The sequence below is a fragment of the Schistocerca piceifrons genome, chromosome 1 (assembly GCF_021461385.2).
Source record: "Schistocerca piceifrons isolate TAMUIC-IGC-003096 chromosome 1, iqSchPice1.1, whole genome shotgun sequence".
In the NCBI taxonomy this organism is placed as follows: Eukaryota; Metazoa; Arthropoda; class Insecta; order Orthoptera; family Acrididae; genus Schistocerca; species Schistocerca piceifrons.
In genome coordinates this window covers 1,135,841,881-1,135,856,425 of record NC_060138.1, presented here as the reverse complement: position 1 = coordinate 1,135,856,425, position 14,545 = coordinate 1,135,841,881, and the positions used below count along the sequence as shown (strand labels likewise).

The 14,545-nt window shown below is 43.4% G+C and overlaps 1 protein-coding gene across 1 annotated transcript in view; it reads right to left on the bottom strand.

The window, feature by feature from the left end:
* Positions 1-14,545, bottom strand: part of LOC124778420 (nephrin-like) — a 159,389-nt gene that overhangs the window by 68,109 nt on the left and 76,735 nt on the right. Inside the window, exon 6 of the mRNA XM_047253642.1 lies at positions 6,570-6,714. Coding sequence (XP_047109598.1) covers positions 6,570-6,714 — 145 coding nt within the window. The remainder of the gene's footprint in view (positions 1-6,569; positions 6,715-14,545) is intronic.

Genomic DNA, 14,545 nt, shown 5'->3' with positions numbered 1-14,545 from the left:
ATAACAATTACTTAACAATTAATGATAAAAAATAATGTCTTATGAAATAGGAACCTTGGGCTCACAGAAATAATTTGAACGAATGACGTTCCAATATGTCACACAGCCAGCCTTGTGTTGCACTCAGTACAACCAACGACTTTACAAGACATTCCACAGTTCTATTTGCGGTTCCCGCATTATTACTGTCTACTGTGCATGCGCGCCAGTTATACGCCCCGTGGCTGGTGTATAGGTCAACGTGAACCAGTCCGTAGTTACAGATATGCAAGCTTGGTGCGCTGGTGCAGAGGTATACGGTTAGGCACATCGTGTGATGAGGGCTTTAGAACGACCTTGCATGGGACTTGAAAACTTTTGTGGATGACAAACTACTAACATCAAGGAGTGGATTTCCACGTTCCACTACACTGTGAAACGTAAATGGAAGAATCTGGCAGGCGAACTTGGGAGATGGCTTATTGTATTAGATCATACAGAGCTTAGATCCATTTTGGTAGTTGTTATATTGTAGTGTATATGATATGAAATTTATCTGTTTTAAAGCACCACTGCATTGATGTCTTTCGAAAACACGTCGTTTTTGTATGATTTGCTACAATAAAGTGGTAGGAATCTACATGTCTTTAGTTAAAGGCTCCTTGTATTATATGCTTTTCGTGTTACAGCTTGTGGGCTATGAAAGCATACCATTGCACTATTTCAGTGCTAAGGCACAATTATGATTTTTATTGTTATTGTTAAGTATCAAATGACAGTGACTGTATTTACAGTCTGCAGACATTTTTGCCAGTGGTGTATTATGTCACTAAGATGACAATGTCATATTGAAACCCTAGTGTCCTGTTAACTTGTAGCTACTTCCAGTTTTTTCGTTATTTTGCTTCCTAAAAGACTATGGGACCTTCTTATCAATTTAATAAAAGTATAAATTGCAGTATTCGATGTTTGTATATAAAATGTTGCACAGAAACAGCAGGCCTCATGAGTATCAGAAATGTGTAGTTTATAACTCCTCTCAATGAGAGCAGAGTTATGGAGAATCACATGTTTTTTACAGCCCCTGGCTTAGAGACTGCCCTGCAAGGCAGGCATGTTGTGTGGAAAGAGTTTTGGCCTGCCAAATGAACCCACTTTGGAGGGTAAGCTACCTGTGAGGCCCCAACCTACCTGTCAGGCACCAACATGTAGGCTGCCCTGCATGACAGGCATGTTATGTTTATTAGCCCAGATCACGTAAGAAACAGATTGACCGTCCTTATGGCGGAACAGGCAACCGTAAAAATAGTTTTCCCGTCGGTCAACAGATGTCACAGGCGACGCTACAATGCTAACTGACCTGTCCATGTCACGGAATTGGCAACGCTGTATCTTCGGTGACGTGAATGAGGCTGATTTGCGTTCGGCTAGAGCGCTGGGCGCGAAATGCATTCGTCACACAGGTGACTGTAGCTCATGATTGGCTGTGGTTTTTCCCAAGTTTTCAATCTAAGAATGTAGATTAGCTCCTGTCATTCTACAAACCAAGTTTATTTCTCACAATCATACGCGAAATGAAATAAATGCAAAATAACACACAAACATTTCGCGAGAGTTACTGTTTAAATGCAGACTGTATTGCAGTCGCATAGGTTTTACACTCGCCTTCCATGCCGTCTACTTCCTCTTTGCTATACAGCTCTTCTGATACGGATTATGGTGATAAAAAAGATATCCACGTGCAGGTTGACACTAGAAAGTTTTCAAAATCCGCACTCGGTTATGATGCGAATTAAGGCTGGACATATTTCAGTGACAGTCATTTCAAATTTAAATTCTTTTACTTTGCATGTAACTTATCGTAAATGATATAAGAGAGGCACAAAACGATGAATTTTGGATTGTTGTTGAAAGGGGGCTGCAAACGCTTGTTTTTCGAGCATATTTTGGCGGTGTCAACTTTAAAGAGCCACAGACGGCAAACCATAGTTATATTAAAAATTTACTTTGTACAGTTTAAAGACAACCCGCACATATTCGCAACAGACGTACGCTTTTATCTGCAATGCAGTTATTATTGGGGATATCCGCACTTGCGCAGACCTTTTACTATAAGTAGTGTTGTTTTCGAGTGAAAGCTGTGTGAGCATTATTAGCACACAGATAAAAAAAATTAAAATAGGCAGTGTCTATAGTTTGCATGTTATGCTCGTTCTTTTCTATTCTCCTCCCTTCATTCCAGTATAAACGCTTGTTCACAAGTATAAACGAATGGCAGTGAACATTGGCGAATTATCTATGAATACTCGTTTGCAGCAGTGTAAACGAGGTTTTTCACTCGTTCACTTCGTTCGCTCTAGTATATACCAGGATTTAGAGGGACCGATGACCTAGCAGTTAGATGACGGCTATTATTCATTTATATCACTGTTGCGATTTCGGCTCTACAGCCATTTTCAAGTACCAACGGAAAGGTCTCGTAAGGTAATGCTTCTTAAATTGTTTACGAAATGTTACCACACTATGCTTTGCATTTTGTTATCCATATCTTATATTGGTTTCAGTTTTAACAATGCACACAAAAATGCCTCTACAGCCAAAATTACGATAGTTAAGTGAATAAACAGTTTAAAAAAGTCCAAATTGCAGCAAAGATTTCATTTAAAAATTGTATGATATGATTCTTGTACAGGGAGGGCTCCCACGTTATATCAGAATATAAGATCGGCAAATATAGATAGGATCGAATGCTTAAGGCTTTTTATTAATTCTTACTCATAACTAATTTATTGATTTACCTGAATTTAAAATCCACTCCTGTAACCTTTCTTTATCTTTGACGGGAAATCTGAACATTTTTAGTTCAGGATTTGTCCGTCTACTCCTTCCACAATTGATATACTCGCAGGCCCTCTGCATGACGACTCGATCCACTACCACCGGTATGTCAGAAACAGCTGTACTTCACAGACGCCAAATGGTGGAAAGCTGCATGCCTTCGGACGACGTTGCCACATATTTCACAGAACGGAGTGCCATCTAGTGGTTGGTGCCACAAGTAAGGGTGTGACGCTGTTGCCGCCTGGTGGCCGTTCCCTGACAAGGGTTGCCTGCTAGACCAAGCGATCGGGCAATCTGTTTCTTACGTGATCTGGGGTATTAGCGGCCTATTTTATCGACATGCTTTGCATGGCGGCCTGTACATCATGGGCAAGTAAATGATTTTGAGACCACTTGACAGGTGGGTTTTGGGAGCAGTATCAGTCAGCTCTAGAGAAGTGTATTGCAGGGGCTAAATGTGCCTATGAGCATGGCTAGGGACAAGTTGAGATGGATAGATGAAACGATGGAAGGACCAAGGTGGAGGAGAAATGAACAAAGGGAGTGGAGGGTGGGGGAGATGCATGAGGCAGGTGGAAGGCGTAAAGGGCTGTTGGCCACATGGAAATGGAAGAAGTGGATATGGAGGTGGAAAGGGAGAGGGGTAGGAGGTTATGGTAAGAGGGAGGGGGGAGGAAGAACAACCTGTTTCTCGCTACTTTTTAAATGCTGTTCCTTTCCAGTGTTTTACTACGGAGCAAGAAACAGCGTCAACCATTTTCACCCTATGTATTACCGGAACAACAATCAGGTCACAACAGTACAGAGCCTGTGACTGTACACGATTTCTGAAATAAAAATTATGTAGTTAAAAGATGATTAAGAAAAACGTCGATGGCTATTAATACATTGGAACAGTGTTGGCCACGGCATGCCAAATTTCACCTGGAACAGTGCAACTTTGATTTAACATTGCGGTGCAGTTCGGTCGGCACAACTCTCTGAGTTCGGCAAAATCGCGGCGTCAGCGCTGTTTACCTTTTGATATTTGTTTGTGATATGAAGGACCTTCACAGGTCGAGTGGCTCCTTGCACAAAAAGAGGTAGTCTAGCGCTCTATCATCGCAATCCTATAAAATTAGTGGGAATGATAGAAGAAAAGGATGACAGTTCTGAATTCGCGTAAGTGACAGGAATTGCATATTTGCTATGGAATGATATTACAGTACCACACAGAAAGAATTTAAAGATTTAGTTGACAACGAAAATTACAAAGATCGACAGACAGGATTCATTGTTCTGTACATCAAAAAGTGGTTAGTGCTATATTTGCAAGCCTGGAGCACTTGAAGAAATAGTTGGTAAGAATAGTAAAATTCTGAAGTCACTTGTATTCTTCCATTGTTAGTGAAAAACTTTTGAATGAAATTGAACGACGAATAGGGAGACTTCATGCTTTACAGCGAAGTATGTAGGTGAAGTCAAGGGGCATGCCTGGAACGATTTTTTGATTTAAAACTCACTACGTCGAATTTATGAAGGAAAAAGGAGTGCAGGTACGAAAAGTAGAACTTCCGAAATGCAATGCAGGCTTCGCATTTTAAGTGAACTTGACTGCACACTACCTACAGTAAGACATTGCAAGGTAACTTATTCCTGATTTGATGGGGAAGCATTTAAAAAGAAAATCGCCTTGTAGAGGGACACATTTTGACAAACACTGTCTAGTTCCCTATGCTCACTGCCATTAAAGGAAACACGAGGTTTGAAGAATTAATTGTCGCCTTCAGAGATAGTTGCCTTAACTTTTTGAGGACATGGTAAATCTTACATCTATTGGCGAAGCGTTTTCGAGACCGTTTGCTGCTTCAGTGGAAAGCACCCCTGCGCACGTGCAGATGTAAGTAACTACCTACAAAACTTCGTAGCAGATTGAAACTGTCTGCCGGAGCAAGACTCGAAGTCGGGCCTTTGCCTTTTGTAGGCAAGTGGTCTACCATCTGAGCTACCCACGCACAACTCACGCACCGTCCTCACAGCTTCATTTCTGCCAGTACCTCGTCTCCTACCTTCCAAACTTTACAGAAGCTCTCCTACGAACCTTTCAGAACTAGCACTGCTGAAAGAAAGTATATTGCGGTAGCTCAGATGGTAGAGCACTTGCCCCCGAAAGGCAAAGGTCCTGAGTTCGAGTCTCGGTCCAGCAGCACACAGTTTTAATCTTCCAGGAAGTTTCATATCAGCGCACACTCGGCTGCAGGGTGAAAATCTCATTCTGGAACTACCTACAATGTTCCCGTTTTAATGAGAAATCCTTATACATACGTTAAAACTGTCCAGGACGTCTACATTGCTCCCCTCAGGTTGTGTTTCCAAACCTCCATAATAAGGTAGCAAAAGTGGTGCAATATTTCGATACACATATTTGTGAGAAAGACCTTTCGATTGTGAAACTAAATAAATCACGATTACGTGGCATCTTGAGTGCAATTTTTTGCGTCTACCGTATGTTGGCAGTTTGCACGGGGTAAGAATTACATTAAGACTTCAGCATAGAAAAAATTATTAAATGATACTGAAAATTTGTTCTGTTTATGGCGTATATTGTTTTGTGAATTATAAAAAGCAAGTCGTACGCAGTGCGACTGCACTACCATTTAAATGCGGCGCGTTAACAGTTGTCCCCTCTTCCCCCTCCTTGCCTCAAACAGTGTGCCGCGGTGGTGGGGGAAGTGTGCAGCGAGGCTGAGCGCTTTGACGTTCGTACCTGGACACGACCCGCGAGCTAATATCTTGGCAACCCCTGTATTAGAATACCTTAAACTTCCATGTACAGTAACTTAGGGATGTCTTATGCATAAGTAGGACGTACTTCCAAGAGCATAAACAAACCCAGCTGACATGTACTGCGGCTGCTGGCCAGTCATCGCGTTTGTGTTTGTTTAAGAAGGGTAGGACGTCAAACGGGCTGACTTGGAGCAGGAGAGGCACCAGAGGACATTTTGATTTCCACTGTCTATACTTTTACCAGTAAATTCATAAAACTTTGTCAACAGGACCAGGAAGGATTCAGGATTCACACTCGTAGCAGCGGAAGTTCAAAAACATGACAAAATATTGTTTTTACATGTGAAATTTCATCATTTTTTCACTTACTATTGGCTGCATTTGTTGCTATAGGTACACTTTTCTTCATAAGTAAGAGAGACTGTTCGATGAATTTTGCACAGCATACAAACCATACTTACAGGTGTCTGAAACTCTAGAATATATTTAATTTATGAAAAAATGAATGAGCTGTTGCGTTTTAAACTTTATACTCAGAAAAAAATCAAATTTTGCAGTTAATTATCTCAATTTTTACCACAGTTTTTAATAGATTTGGAGAATTGTACAGTTTCATACACCTGTAAGTATGGTTTGTATGCTGTGCAAAATTCATGAAAGAATTTCTCTTACTCGTGAAGAAAAATGTACCTATAGCAACAAATGCAGCCAACAGTAAGTGAAAAATGATGAAATTTCATACCTAAAAAAAATTATTGTGTTATGTTTTTGCACTTCCACTGCTATGAGTGTGAATCCTGAATCCTTCCTGGTCACGCTGACAAAGTTTTATGGATTTATTTGTAAAAGTATAGACAGTAGAAAATAAAATGTCCTGTGGTGCCTCTCCTGCTCCAAGTCGGCCCGTTTGACGTCCTACCCCCCTTAAACAGGTTTATTCTCGTAATGAACGACATATAGCGCCACGCGCTCCTGCGACTCACACAGCACGGAGAGGGTGCGGGCGTCCTCGAGCCTGGCGGCGGGCAGCCGGGGGTTGTGGGCGCGGCACGCCACCTGCCCCCCGTCGTCCTCCGGGCCGGCGCGCAGAGTCAGCTCGCTCAGGGACACGTTGCCGCCCGAGCGCTCCTGCAACACACACGAGGCAGGCGTGCGACGTGCTCACCATGTCTCCTACCTTGTCTCCTTCATGTAACAGTAGATTAGATTAGATTAATTGTTTTTCCATAGATCATGAATACAACACTTCGTAATGATGTGGAACGTGTCAGGTTAATAAAAGATGTCTGTACAAGATATTACATTACACAAAATATTGCATGACACTAATGTTTAAGTTGTTGTTGTTGTTTTTTTTCCCTTAATTTATATCTAAAAGTTCAGCCAATGAGTAGAAATTCTTTTAATTTATTTTTAAATGATAGTTGGCTATCTGTCAGGCTTTTGATGCTGTATGGTAGGTGACCAAGGACTTTTGTGGCAGCATAATTTACCCCTTTCTGTGCCAAAGTCAGATTTAACCCTGCATAGTGAAGATCATCCTTTCTCCTGGTGTTATAGCTATGCACACTGCTATTACTTTTGAACTGGGTTGGATTATTAACAACAAATTTCATATATATATATACAGTGAGGTTACTGTGAGGATCCCTAGATCCTTAAATAGATGTCTGCAGGATGACCGTGGGTGGGCTCCAGCAATTATTCTGATTACACGTTTTTGAGCAATGAATACTTTTGTACACAACGATGAATTACCCCAGAATATGATGCCATACGAAAGCAGTGAATGAAAGTAGGCATAGTAAGCTAATTTACTGAGATTCTTATCACCAAAATTTGCAATAACCCTAATAGCATACGTAGCTGAACTCAGACGTTTCAGCAGACCATCAATGTGTTGCTTCCAGTTTAACCTCTCATCAATGGACACACCTAAAAAATTTTGAAAATTCTACCTTAGCTACAGACTTCTGTTCAAAGTCTATATTTATTACTGGAGTTGTGCCATTTACTGTACAGAACTGTATATACTGTGTTTTATCAAAATTTAAAGAGAGTCCGTTTGCTGAGAACCACTTAATAATTTTGTGAAAAACATCATTTACAATTACATCACTTAGTTCTTGGTTTTTGGATGTTATTACTATACTTGTATCATCAGCAAAAAGAACTAACTTTGCATCTTCATCAATGTGGAATGGTATGTCATTAATGTATATCAAGAACAGTAAAGGACCTAAGACCGAACCCTGTGGGACCCCATACTTGATAGCCCCCCAGTTTGAGGAATCAGCCGTTGTTTTAACATTACATGAACCACTTATTTCAACTTTCTGCATTCTTCCAGTTAAGTATTTGTGCACTGCCCCACTCAAACCATAATGATTTAGCTTATCTAAAAGAATTCCATGATTTACACGATCAAAGGCCTTTGAAAGATCACAGAAAATACCAATGGGTGATGTCCGGTTATTCAGAGCATTTAATATTTGAACAGTGAAAGCATATACAGCATTTTCTGTTGAAAAGCCTTTGCTAGTCAGTTTGTAAGGTGGCTATAATTTCGCACCTTACAGGCACCTATCCACATACTTTGCCGTGAACACAATTAGGTATCAGATCATAGGTTGTACATCGTATATATAAATATAAAGGGGTGTCTTTATTATCAAAACGGCGTAATGAATGATTGCCTATACTAGAAGAGGTGGGAACGACAGTGGAAATGAAACGGCAGGCGGAACTCAAGCCCTGGGTGGAAGGCCCACACGGGTGTGGGGGTTCAGCTCCACACAGGAAGTGCCAAGGCGGACAGTCTGGACATCTGAGCGCGAAGACACAATAGAGTCGCGACCAGATGGTATTGTAGCCAGACGGGAAGGATTGTACTTCGGAAACTACGAAAATCTTGGACGCAGCTGAGAGAAACGAGGACGCGTCATCTCAGAAACCACGCAGGCTGGGTTATTTTCAAGGATTTTTACTCAGAAGCGTACCATTATACGAATATAGGTTTTTCCTCGCAAACTTCCTGTGCAGGACGACGAAAGACTAAAATATGTTTGGTCGGCGCTCGGAAGAATCTATAGAGAGGGAGAATATTCCGTGGTTTCAGGAATATAATTCGTTTTCGGAATTACGATGCTGGGGAGCCAAGCCTTGCTGGGAGGCCAGCCGTGAAGAGACGAGGTTTTCCGTTGCGAGCGCCCGTGTGTGACGGTCACTCGATGTCAGCTGTGTTGGTACTGACGGACTTGCTGATTTTGCTCTCAGGACAGTTTATAGTTAGAACAGTTAGGCACTGCACTGTTGCGAACCTGTAGATTCTGGACTTCACCTCCGGGCTGGAAGTCGTCATTGAGTACTCAACGTTCAGTAATGAGAGCACTTCCTCTGCCTATACTATACGCTTCGGTCATTGTTTATGAGAGAAAAGTGTTTCGGAAGATCTTCGGTCCTATTCTGGATGCTGATACAGGGCAATGGAGGATCAGATACAACCAAGAGCTTGAGGAACTATACCAGCAGCTCAACATAACAGGAACCGTGAAATCCAAACGAATGCAGTGGGCCGGCCATGTGGTCCCGATGGAGGATCACAGATGTCCTCTGAAGCTCCTGGATTTCACAACTACAGGAAAGAGACCGCCAGGGAGACCCAAGAAGCGTTGGAGGGATGGACTCCATGAAGATTTAAACCAAGTGTCAATAGATGTGAACGGATGGCGGATAGCAGCAATGGACAGAACACAGTGGAGGAGGAAACTTGTAGATGCGTGCGGTCCGCTGGGCCTGATCACGTAGTAGTAGTAGTAGCAGCAGTAGTGTACTTACGTTGTGACGTTATCTGAACTCCGTCCTTGTGGCTGGGAGTTCGCGTTTCTTGTCTGTATAACACAGAGAGTATTAGATTATATTATTCAGAGGACCGCCTTCTGCCGTCCTAGCATTTGAAAGAGTTTATTTGTGGCTGGAGTTCTTCCATCGTCGCAGACGAGTACAAGAACCATCACTTCGACACACCGGACGCAGTACATACGTGATATCGCAAATTGCTTCGGCTTATTAGGGCTATAAAAGTTAAACAGCTGTGATCACGTTAGTTTATTTCCACTGAGGTTCCACACCATCGTAGATCATCTTTGAAAGTAGTGTCTTCTAGCGTTTGGTAGGTAGATGATGTCACTCATCTCGCGTTATTGATATTAGATCGCGCAGTCATAATAAGGGGCAGAGTTAAGCAACTGATTAGTAATTTTACTCAGGAAATGTAAACTTTGTAACATAAAGGTTTTGTAACATACAATGAATATATAAGCAGAAACAACGTTTATCATTTAGTAGTATTAGCTGCCTTAATAATTCATTTACGTTTAGGTTGTAATTTATATGTTAAAGTCCATTAAGAGATCCTAAGATCTGCTTCAGGGGGTAATCAGACGGGGCCAAATGTTCATTTTAGCGTTTATTATTTTCCGTTGCGCACATATATTTTTACACCCGCCTGGAGTAGCATCTTGGAAGTTAATTACACTGAACAGCCAAAGAAACTGGTACACTTGCCTAATGCGGACGGCTCCCGTGAGCACGCAGAAGTGCCGCAACACGACGTAACATGGACTCGACAAAGATCTGAAGTAGCGCAGGGCTGTCCATAAATCCTAAGAGTACGAGGGGCTGGAGATCTCTTCTGAACAGCACGTTGCAAGGCATCCCAGATACGCTCAATAATGTACATGTCTGTGGAGTTTGGTGGCTAGCGGAAGTGTTTAAACTCAGAAGAGTGTTCCTTTTGCCACTCTGTAGCAATTCTGGACGAGTGGGGTGTCACGTTGCCCTGCTGGAATTGCCGAAGTCCGTCGGAATGCACAATGGACGTGAAAGGATGCAGGTGCTTAGACAGGATGCTTACATACGTGTCACCTGTCAGAGTCGTATCTAGACGTATGAGGGGTCCCATGTCCGCCCCCGGTAGCTGAGAGCTCATCGCGACTGAATGTCCGTTCTAAGGACCCGGGTTCGATTCCTGGCTGCGTCAGAGATTTTCTCCGCTCAGGGACTGGGTGTTGTGTTGTCCTACTCATCATCATTTTCATCCCCATCGACGTGTAAGTCGCCGAAGTGGAGTCAAATCGAAAGACTTGCACCCGGCGACATTTACATATTAGGGGTCCCATATCCCTTCAAACTCACTTAAATCTTGATAACCTGCTATTGTAGCAGAAGTAACCGATCTAACAACTGTGCCAGACACTTGTCATCTTACGAGGTGGATTCAAGTTCTAAGGCCTCCGATTTTTTTTCTCCGGACTGGAAAGAGATAGAAACATGCGCATTGTTTTAAAATGAGGCCGCGTTCATTGTCAATATGTCCCAGAAATGGCACACCGTACGGCAGATGGAATTTTACCGCCAGCGGCGAGAATGAGAACTGTTTTAAATACTTAAAATGGCGACGTTTTCCTTACTTGAACAGCGTGCAATCATTCGTTTTCTGAATTTGCGTGGTGTGAAACCAATTGAAATTCATTGACAGTTGAAGGAGACATTTGGTGATGGAGTTATGGATGTGTCGAAAGTGCGTTCGTGGGTGCGACAGTTTAATGAAGGCAGAACATCGTGTGACAACAAACCGAAACAACCTCGGGCTCGCACAAGCCGGTCTGACGACATGATCGAGAAAGTGGGGAGAATTGTTTTGGGGGATCGCCGAATGACTGTTGAACAGATCGCCTCCAGAGTTGGCATTTCTGTGTGTTCTGTGCACACAATCCTGCATGACGACCTGAAAATGCGAAAAGTGTCATCCAGGTGGGTGCCACGAATGCTGACGGACGACCACATGGTTGCCCGTGTGGCAAGTTTCCAAGCAATGTTGACGCGCAACGACAGCATGAATGGGACTTTCTTTTCGTCGGTTGTGACAATGGATGAGACGTGGATGCCATTTTTCAATCCAGAAACAAAGCGCCAGTCAGCTCAATGGAAGCACACAGATTCACCGCCACCAAAAAATATTCGGGTAACCGCCAGTGCTGAAAAAATGATGGTGTCCATGTTCTGGGACAGCGAGGGCGTAATCCTTACCCATAGCGTTCCAAAGGGCACTACGGTAACAGGTGCATCCTACGAAAATGTTTTGAAGAACAAATTCCTTCGTGCACTGCAACAAAAACGTCCGGGAAGGGCTGCGTGTGTGCTGTTTCACCAAGACAACGCACCCACACATCGAGCCAACGTTACGCAACAGTTTCTTCGTGATAACAACTTTGAAGTGATTCTTCATGCTCCCTAATCACCTGACCTGGCTCCTAGTGACTTTTGGCTTTTTCCAACAATGAAAGACACTCTCCGTGGCTGCACATTCACCAGCCGTGCTGCTATTGCCTCAGCGATTTTCCAGTGGTCAAAACAGACTCCTAAAGAAGTCTTCGCCGCCGCCATGGAATCATGGCGTCAGCGTTGTGAAAAATGTGTACGTCTGCAGGTCGATTACGTCGAGAAGTAACGCCAGTTTCATCGATTTCGGGTGAGTAGTTAATTAGAAAAAAAATCGGAGGCCTTAGAACTTGAATGCACCTCGTATATAGGCGTTACCGACCGCGCCGCCATGTTCTGCCTATCTTGCCTGTTTATATGTCTCTGCCTTTGAGTACTCATGCCTATAACAGTATATTTGCCGCTTCAGTGTATTTAGTTACATGTTCCATAGATCATTTAAACGATTCTCTTACCGAAATGATGTGGAAGGAGTCAGATCAGGATATGCCCCACACCATTACAGAGCTTTCAGCATCTTCAACAGTCCCTTGCTGACGTGCAGGATCCACGGATTCATGAGGTTGTCTCCATACCCATACACATCCACCCGCTCAATACAGTTTGAAACGAGAGTCGTCCAACCAGACAACATGTTTCCAGTCATCAACGGTCCAATGTCGGTGTTGACGGGCCCTCAGGCGAGGCGTAAAGCTCTGTGTCGTGCAGTCATCAAAGGTACACGAGTGGGCCTTCGGCTCCACAAACCCATATCGATGATATTTCGTTGAGTGGTTCGCACCCTGACACTTGTTGATGGCCCAGAATTGAAACCGATGTCGGAAATTTGATGTTTTACCAGATTCCTGATATTCATCGTACACTCGTGAAATGGTTGTATGACAAAATCCCCACTTCATCGCTACCTCGGAGATGCTGTGTCCCATCGCTCTTCTGCCAAATATAACACCACGTTCAAACTCACTTAAATCTTGATAACCTCCCATTGTAGCAGCAGTAACCGATCTAACAACTGCGCCAGACACTTGTCTTATATAGGCATTTGCCGACCGCAGCGCCGTATTCTGCCTGTTTACATATCTCTGTATTTGAATACGCATGCCTATACCAGTTTCTTTGTCACTTCAGTGTATTTAGTCACATGTTCCATCACTTAAACGATTCTCTTACCGAAATGATGTGCAAACAGTCAGTTCAGGATATGTATGCATCATTAGCATTAACGTTAATGAACACATTAAACTGCACTACAAAGCAAGTGGTAGGTGGTGGGTTCCTGTGGGACCAAACTGCTGAGGTCACCGGTTCCTAGGCGTACACACTACTTAATCTAACTTAAACTAACTTACGCTAAGGACAACACACACACTCATGCCCGAGGCAGGACTCGAACCTCCGACGGGGGGAGCCGCGCGAACCGTGGCAAGGCACTCAGACTGGGTGACTGCCCCACGCGGCACTTAAAAGCAAGGTTTTCATCGCAGGCTACCAGCTTCTTACAGACTGACAATTACTGAACTATATGAAGAAAAATGTAAATTAGTTACAAACTACCGCGTGCACACACTTTATTCAACATGTAAACATCACTTCGTCACTATGTTCGGATTTACGTGATGACATGTTCGATATACCTGCGTCCTTGGTGGTGATGTGGCGCAGACGAATAGCAAAATTCTCCATAACCCGCTGAAGTGTCGGAAAATCGACGCTGTCGATGACCGCCTGAATCAGCTCAGCAATGGTTTTGGGGTTATTGCTGGACATCTTGTCTTTAATATAGCCCCACAAAAAGGAGTCGCACGTGTTCACATGCGGAAAATATGGCGGGTAATCGAGGCCAATGCCAGTGGCCTCTGGGTGCCCCAGAGCCAGAATGCGGTCCCCAGAGTGCTCCTCCACGACATCCAACACTCTCCTGCTTCGATGGGGTCGTGCTTCGTCTTGCATGAACTACATCTTGTCGAAATCAGGGTCACCTAGGGTAATGGGGATGAAATCATTTTCCAAAACCTTCACATACCATTCGGTAGTCACCGGGCCATCAAGGAATATCGCACCGATTATTCAGTGACTGGACATTGCACACCACACAGTCACCCGTTGAGGGTGAAGAGACTTCTCGAACGTGAAATGCGAATTCTCTCTCCCCCGAATGCGCCAATTTTGCTTACTGATCAACCCATCCAAATGATAGAGGTATTCGTCACTAAACCAAACCATACAGCCCATACGAATCCCCATCATGCCCCGCGGCCACCTGTGCAGTTTGAACGTCCTAACGCAAATCGTTCAGAAGCTATGACGATTTTATTTCATACAGTTCAATAATTGTCGCCCTGTAAATAAGCTGTGAAACAGAATTAAAAGATCATTTATTGCAAACCACCCTGTAAATGCCACTGAATCCCTCATTTAAGTTTGAAATTTGGCTCAAAGGTGCCTGCAATTACTCTCTGTTATGATTCAAAACCATGGTCGCCATAGCCGGGCTCGGCAGCATACGAAAGAAAGGCCACAGCTCGGAAGTTTTTGCGGGGTGTAAGGGGCGTTAATGCCATCGTATCGGCTAACGATATCTCATTGCACCACAATTCTTCCCACCGTGGTCGTGTCGCCCGATGAGATTCTCGTCACAGGCCCTCTTACCCACATTTCATCCCTTCTTTTGGTGTTG